The sequence below is a fragment of the Heptranchias perlo genome, chromosome 7, assembly GCF_035084215.1.
Source record: "Heptranchias perlo isolate sHepPer1 chromosome 7, sHepPer1.hap1, whole genome shotgun sequence".
NCBI lineage: Eukaryota > Metazoa > Chordata > Chondrichthyes > Hexanchiformes > Hexanchidae > Heptranchias > Heptranchias perlo.
The window spans coordinates 97040299-97049156 of record NC_090331.1 but is presented as its reverse complement, the minus strand read 5'-3'; the positions used below and the strand labels follow the sequence as shown (position 1 = coordinate 97049156).

General features: G+C 55.6%; 1 protein-coding gene across 1 annotated transcript in view; it reads right to left on the bottom strand.

Annotated features, from left to right (window-relative positions):
* Window positions 1-1516: 1516 nt before the first annotated feature.
* ftcd (formimidoyltransferase cyclodeaminase) overlaps window positions 1517-8858 on the bottom strand; it is a 55960-nt gene continuing 48618 nt past the window's right edge. Inside the window, exons 13-14 of the mRNA XM_067988236.1 lie at window positions 2753-2848; window positions 1517-1753 (exon numbers count right to left, since the gene is read on the bottom strand). Of these exons, the coding sequence (XP_067844337.1) occupies window positions 1655-1753; window positions 2753-2848 (195 nt within the window). The 3' untranslated portion in view covers window positions 1517-1654. The remainder of the gene's footprint in view (window positions 1754-2752; window positions 2849-8858) is intronic.

Below are 8858 nucleotides of genomic sequence, written 5' to 3'. Positions count from 1 at the left end.
GAGTGAAGAGGGCAAGGAAAAGGGCATCTCCATAACCAATCAGATTGAAGGATTGGGAAATTAACAGCGCAAGGGCTGAGGAGGAAGTGTCAATTAGAGTGGGTGAATTCAATGTCAAATCAGGTACAGAAAGAGAAATAAAGAGAGGGAACGAAAGATTGGATTAAGAGAGAAATAAAGAGAGGGAAAGAAAGATTGGATTAAGAGAGAAATAAAGAGAGGGAAAGAAAGATTGGATTAAGAGAGAAATAAAGAGAGGGAAAGAAAGATTGGATTAAGAGAGAAATAAAGAGAGGGAAAGAAAGATTGGATTAAGAGAGAAATAAAGAGAGGGAAAGGAAAAGTTAAAAAAAATTAATTTAAAATTTGACTCTTTTAAAATCTCCAACAATTAAAAACTGAAGGAATGAGACTCCACACTTGTAATTTTCAGTGCCAGAGAAGTTGAGTAATTAAGACTTATTACATCGTTAGAAGGGTACTTAGACTGAAATGGACAAGACTTAACTTTCTGTGTCGAGTTTAGACTGTATCTATCATGAAAATAAGGAACTTCACGCCGTTCGATGCATTTCAATGGTGAGGTAGACAGCAAGGTGACATTTCGGCAAAGCAACTTCTGGATTTTTGAGTTTGACCGTGCATCTGCCCCTCGCCTGAAGTTGCTGTAGCATTTGCACATAAATAACGGCGAGTGCCATTATCCTCACCATTATTTTGACTGTAAATTATGGCCCAGTATATAACTGGTGAGGCCCCAGCTGGAGTACTGTGTCCAATTCTGGGCACCACACTTCAGGAAGGATGTCAAGGCCTTAGAGAGGGTGCAGAGGAGATTTACTAGAATGGTACCAGGGATGAGGGTCTTCAGTTATGTGGAGAGCCTGGAGAAGCTGGGATTGTTCTCCTTAGAGCAGAGAAAGTTCAGGAGAGATTTAATAGAGGTGTTTAAAATCATGAAGGGTTTTGATAGAGTAAGTAAGAAGAAACTGTTTCTAGTAGCAAAAGGGTCGGCAACCAGAGGACACAGATTTAAGGTAATTGGCAAAAGAACCAGAGGAGAGATGAGGAAAATTTTTTTACCCAGTGAGTTGTGATGATCTGGACTGCGCTGCCTGAAAGGGCAGTGGAAGCAGATTCAATAATAACTTTCAAAAGGGAATTGGATAAATACTTGAAGGGGAAAAATTTACAGGGGTATGGGGAAAGAGCGGGGGAGTGGGATTAATTGGCTAGCTCTTTCAAAGAGCCGGCACAGGCAAGATGGGCCGAATGGTACTGTATATGATTCTATGAATATATATGAATGATAGCCCCTTGGACAAGGTACTGGGGAGTGATCAGCACATGCGGTACTATACCCCAGGAAGAAGTCAAAACATTCAGGAAAGGAGGAAAGAAACAAAACAGGGGTCTAAATTTGGACCTCTCCATCTGGTTCCACTCCAAACTCGTGAAGTTAATACGCCCTCAAAGACCTCTGTGATCACCAAGAACAACTCAGACACCTTGTGAGCAATGTTATTCTTTTATTTACCCCTACTGACACACACACACACTCCGAGGGGCAACATTCCCCAGGTGTATAATAATGCAGCTACTCCAGATAACAGATAGCTCAAAACCGTGCTCCTTCTTGCTGCAGTCCAGTTTCTCACTCTTTCCCCGACTCTTTCCGTTTGTTGATCAGCTCTAAGACCTGCACTGTGCTTTGTTTAGCCTCTTCCAGTAGGTCAGAGGACCTCTGTCTAGCCTGTGGACAAGCAGGGAGAAAATTAACCCCTGTGGTGCTGGTGCTGGAAAACTGAAATAAGAACAGAAAATGCTGGAAATACTCAGCAAGTGAGGCAGCGTCTGTGGAGCAAGAAACAGAGTTAACGTTTCAGGTCAATGACCTTTCCTCAGGTTTCAGTTTTTTTTTACAATACTCCAGCTGAGGCCTAACTAGTGATTTATGAAGGTTTAGCTTAACTTCCTTGCTTTCATACTCTACGTCTCTATTAATAAAGCCCAGGATTCCATATTCTTTTTAACAGCCTTCTCAACTTGTCCTGCCACCTTCAAAGATTTGTGTACATACACCCCCAGGTCTCTCTGTTCCTGCACCCCCTTTAAAATTGTACCATTTAGTTTATATTGCCTCTCCTCATTCTTCTGACGAAAATACATCACTTCACACTTCTCTGCGTTAAATTTTATCTGCCATGTGTCTGCCCATTTCACCAGTCTGTCTCTGTCCTCCTGAAGTCTGTTACTATCCTCCACATTGTTTACTTCATTTGTAAACTTTGAAATTAGAAGAAGCTTTGTTCTGCATCTAACCCCATTAAACCAGTAACATCCAAGATTATACATTTCTAACTAGTTCTTCGGGCTTTTTTAATGCAAAATGAGATTTAGGCAGTCTGGAAAAAATGAATGAAGATCTGTACAAACTAGGTGATCACCTTCACCAGAAGGGAACAAGAAATGCTCACCAAAATATGAGATGGAGTACATTGGACTGAAATTGATTGTGATGGAAGTGACACATGAATCCTTCCCAAAGAGTTACCTGTTTAGGAGGGCACTCATTCACCAGTCTGCTAACTTTAGCAGTCCTCCAATAGTTGTTGCTACCGGCACTGAAGTTCATGTTTATTTACACCAGTTATTTTCTTTGATTAAAATTCCCCATTAAGTTCCTTTATTAGCTCCAGTATTTCCATTTCACTTCCCCGTCCGCCCTGTGATCCCACAGCTCAGTCAATACCTTGGCGTTGAACTCCTCCTCTTTGATATCCTTGAGGTTAATGATGACATTGTAATGGGCCCCAAATACTCCCAGCTCGAAGGCTTTAGCTGCAACCTAGAAAGAGACGGACAGTTTAGAAGGGAGTGGGGCCAGGAGTTGGCACTTTCACTTACCCCACAGTCACTCCACCGATTTTTGGAATGCTTTAAATCCTAACATAGGAGACGCTAGTAGGGGACACATCTCCAAAATATATTCACACTCCAATTAGCTCCCAGGCTTAGGAAAACTAATAGTGGGTTTTACAGCCTTGAATATAAACCAGCTCTTCACCAGATTGGGGAGTCCACATCCTTCGTGAAGAATGATCAAGGTAAGAGACTGCTGCCAAAACAGCTCGTCGATCGTCCACCTCCCAACACCAAAAACATTCAGATGGTGCGAGTGATCAGTGTTTGCTACAACCGGACCGATCTTATATAATAACTAACCAGAACGAGTTACAATTACATCTCTCAATACATTTCACAGCTGAGCGAACAGTGAGTGGACTGGAGGCGACCCACTCCCTGCTGAGACACGGCACTCCAACCGACCCCACTCCAACCTACCCCACTCCAACCGACCCCACTCCAACCTACCCCACTCCACTCCACTCCACCCTACCCCACTCCAACCTACCCCACTCCACCCTACCCCACTCCAACCTACCCCACTCCAACCTACCCCACTCCAACCTACCCCACTCCACTCCACTCCAACCTACCCCACTCCAACCTACCCCACTCCAACCTACCCCACTCCAACCTACCCCACTCCAACCTACCCCACTCCAACCTACCCCACTCCAACCTACCCCACTCCACTCCACTCCAACCTACCCCACTCCAACCTACCCCACTCCAACCTACCCCACTCCAACCTACCCCACTCCAACCTACCCCACTCCACTCCACTCCAACCTACCCCACTCCAACCTACCCCACTCCACTCCACTCCAACCTACCCCACTCCAACCTACCCCACTCCAACCTACCCCACTCCACTCCACTCCAACCTACCCCACTCCAACCTACCCCACTCCACCCCACTCCAACCTACCCCACTCCAACCTACCCCACTCCAACCTACCCCACTCCAACCTACCCCACTCCAACCTACCCCACTCCAACCTACCCCACTCCACCCCACTCCAACCTACCCCACTCCAACCTACCCCACTCCACTCCACTCCAACCTACCCCACTCCAACCTACCCCACTCCACCCCACTCCAACCTACCCCACTCCAACCTACCCCACTCCACTCCACTCCAACCTACCCCACTCCAACCTACCCCACTCCAACCTACCCCACTCCAACCTACCCCACTCCAACCTACCCCACTCCACTCCAACCTACCCCACTCCAACCTACCCCACTCCACTCCAACCTACCCCACTCCAACCTACCCCACTCCACTCCAACCTACCCCACTCAACTCCAACCTACCCCACTCCACTCCAACCTACCCCACTCCAACCTACCCCACTCCACTCCAACCTACCCCACTCCAACCTACCCCACTCCACTCCAACCTACCCCACTCCAACCTACCCCACTCCAACCGACCCCACTCCAACCTACCCCACTCCAACCTACCCCACTCCAACCTACCCCACTCCAACCTACCCCACTCCAACCTACCCCACTCCAACCTACCCCACTCCACTCCAACCTACCCCACTCCAACCTACCCCACTCCAACCTACCCCACTCCAACCTACTCCACCCCACTCCAACCCACCCCACTCCAACCGACCCCACTCCAACCTACCCCACTCCAACCTACCCCACTCCAACCTACTCCACTCCACTCCAACCTACCCCACTCCACCCCACTCCACTCCAACCTACCCCACTCCAACCCACCCCACTCCAACCTACCCCACTCCAACCTACTCCACTCCACTCCAACCTACCCCACTCCAACCTACCCCACTCCACTCCAACCTACCCCACTCCAACCTACTCCACTCCACTCCAACCGACCCCACTCCAACCGACCCCACTCCAACCTACCCCACTCCAACCTACTCCACTCCACTCCAACCCACCCCACTCCAACCGACCCCACTCCAACCGACCCCACTCCAACCTACCCCACCCCACCCCACTCCACTCCACTCTAACCCACCCCACCCCACTCCAACCCACCCCACTCCAACCTACCCCACTCCAACCTACCCCACTCCACTCCACTCCAACCGACCCCACTCCAACCGACCCCACTCCAACCGACCCCACTCCAACCTACCCCACTCCAACCTACCCCACTCCACTCCACTCCAACCGACCCCACTCCAACCGACCCCACTCCAACCGACCCCACTCCAACCTACTCCACTCCAACCGACCCCACTCCAACCGACCCCACTCCAACCTACTCCACTCCAACCTACTCCACTCCAACCTACCCCACTCCAACCTACCCCACTCCAACCTACCCCACTCCAACCTACCCCACTCCAACCTACCCCCACTCCACTCCAACCTACCCCCACTCCACTCCAACCTACCCCACTCCAACCTACCCCACTCCACTCCAACCTACCCCACTCCAACCTACCCCACTCCAACCTACCCCACTCCAACCTACCCCACTCCACTCCAACCTACCCCACTCCACTCCAACCTACCCCACTCCAACCTACCCACTCCAACCTACCCCACTCCAACCTACCCCACTCCACTCCAACCTACCCCACTCCACTCCAACCTACCCCCACTCCAACCTACCCCACTCCAACCTACTCCACTCTCCAACCTACCCACTCCAACCTACACCCACTCCAACCTACCCCACTCCACGCCAACCTACCCCACTCCAACCTACCCCACTCCAACCTACCCCACTCCAACCTACCCCACTCCAACCTACCCCACTCCAACCTACCCCACTCCAACCTACCCCACTCCAACCTACCCCACTCCAACCTACCCCACTCCAACCTACCCCACTCCAACCTACCCCACTCCAACCTACCCCACTCCACTCCAACCTACCCCACTCCAACCTACTCCACTCCACTCCAACCTACCCCACTCCAACCTACCCCACTCCAACCTACCCCACTCCACTCCAACCCACCCCACTCCAACCTACCCCACTCCAACCTACCCCACTCCACTCCACTCTAACCCACCCCCACCCCACTCCAACCTACCCCACTCCAACCTACCCCCACTCCAACCTACCCCAATCCACTCCAACCTACCCCACTCCAACCTACCCCACTCCAACCTACCCCACCCCACTCCAACCGACCCCCACTCCAACCGACCCCACTCCAACCGACCCCACTCCAACCTACTCCACTCCAACCTACCCCACTCCAACCTACCCCACTCCAACCTACCCCACTCCAACCTACCCCACTCCAACCTACCCCACTCCAACCTACCCCACTCCAACCGACCCCACTCCAACCTACCCCACTCCACTCCAACCTACCCCACTCCACTCCAACCTACCCCACTCCAACCTACCCCACTCCAACCTACCCCACTCCAACCTACCCCACTCCAACCTACCCCACTCCAACCTACCCCACTCCAACCTACCCCACTCCAACCTACCCCACTCCACCCCACTCCAACCTACCCCACTCCAACCTACCCCACTCCAACCTACCCCACTCCAACCTACCCCACTCCAACCTACCCCACTCCACCCCACTCCAACCTACCCCCACTCCAACCTACCCCACTCCACCTCACTCCAACCTACCCCACTCCAACCTACCCCACTCCAACCTACCCCACTCCACCCCACTCCACTCCACTCCAACCTACCCCACTCCAACCTACCCCACTCCACTCCAACCTACCCCACTCCAACCTACCCCACTCCAACCTACCCCACTCCAACCTACCCCACTCCAACCTACCCCACTCCACTCCAACCTACCCCACTCCACCCCACTCCAACCTACCCCCACTCCAACCTACCCCACTCCACCTCACTCCAACCTACCCCACTCCAACCTACCCCACTCCAACCTACCCCACTCCACCCCCCACTCCACTCCACTCCAACCTACCCCACTCCAACCTACCCCCACCCCACTCCAACCTACCCCACTCCAACCTACCCCACTCCAACCTACCCCACTCCAACCGACCCCACTCCAACCGACCCCCACTCCAACCGACCCCACTCCAACCTACCCCACTCCAACCTACCCCACTCCAACCTACCCCACTCCAAACCGACCCCCACTCCAACCTACCCCACTCCAACCCACCCCACTCCAACCTACCCCACTCCAACCTACCCCACTCCACTCCACTCCAACCTACCCCACTCCAACCTGCCCCACTCTCCACTCCAACCTACCCCACTCCAACTACCTACCCCACTCCAACCTACCCCACTCCAACCTACCCCACTCCAACCTACCCCACTCCAACCGACCCCACTCCCAACCCACCCCACCCCCTCCACTCCAACCCACCCCACCCCACTCCAACCTACCCCACTCCACTCCAACCTACCCCACTCCAACCTACCCCACTCCAACCGACCCCACTCCAACCGACCCCACTCCAACCGACCCCACTCCAACCCACCCCACTCCAACCCACCCCACCCCACTCCAACCTACCCCACCCCACCCCACTCCACTCCACTCTAACCCACCCCACCCCACTCCACTCCACCCCACCCCACCCCACTCCACTCTAACCCACCCCACTCCACTCCACCCCACCCCACCCCACTCCACTCTAACCCACCCCACTCCACTCCACTGCAACCCACCCCACCCCACCGCTCCACCCCACCCCCACCCCACCCCGCTCCACCCCACCCCACCCCACCCCGCTCCACCCCACCCCACCCCCACTCCACTCCACCCACCCCACCCCACTCCACTCCACTCCAACCCACCCCACCCCGCTCCACCCCACCCCACCCCACCCCGCTCCACCCCACCCCACCCCACTCCACTCCACCTCACCCCACCCCACCCCACCCCACTCCACTCCACCCCCACTCCACTCCACCCCACTCCACCCCACCCCACCCACCCCACCCCACCTCCACTCCACCCCACCACCCCACCCCACCCCACCCACTCCACTCCACCCCACCCCACCTCACTCCACCCCACCCCCACTCCACTCCACCCCACCCCACCCCACCCCCACCCCACTCCACTCCACCCACTCCACCCACCACCCCACCCCACCCCACTCCACCCCCACCCCACCCCACCCCACCCCACCCACCCACCCCACCCCACTCCACCCCACCCCACCCCACCCCACTCCACTCCACCCCACCCCCACCCCACTCCACCCACCCCACCCCACCCCACCCCCACTCCACCCCACCCCACCCACCCCACCCCACTCCACTCCACCCACCCCACCCACCCACTCCACCCACCCCACTCCACCCCACCCCACCCCACCCCACTCCACTCCACCCCACCCCACCCCACTCCACCCCACCCCACTCCACTCCACTCCACCCCCACTCCACTCCACTCCACCCCACCCCACTCCACTCCACCCCCACCCCACTCCACTCCACCCCACCCGCCACTCCACTCCACTCCACCCCACCCCACTCCACTCCACTCCACTCCACCCCACTCCACTCCACCCCACCCCACCCCACCACTCCACTCCACTCCCCACCCCACTCCACTCCACTCCACTCCACCCACCCCCTCCACTCCACTCCACACCACTCCACTCCACCCCACTCCCACTCCACCCCACTCCACTCCACCCCCACCCCACTCCACTCCACTCCCACCCCACTCCACTCCACTCCACACCCCACTCCACTCCACTCACTCCACCCTCCTCCCCACTCCACTCCACTCCACTCCACTCCACGCACCCCACTCCCACTCCACACTCCACCCCACCCACTCCACTCCACTCCACCTCCACACCCCACTCCACTCCACTCCACTCCACCCCACTCCACTCCACTCCACTCCACCCCACCCCACTCCACTCCACTCACCCCACCCCACTCTCCACCCCACCCCACTCCACTCCACCCCACGCCACCCCACCCCACCCCACCCCCACCCTCACTCCACTCCACCCCCACTCCACTCCACCA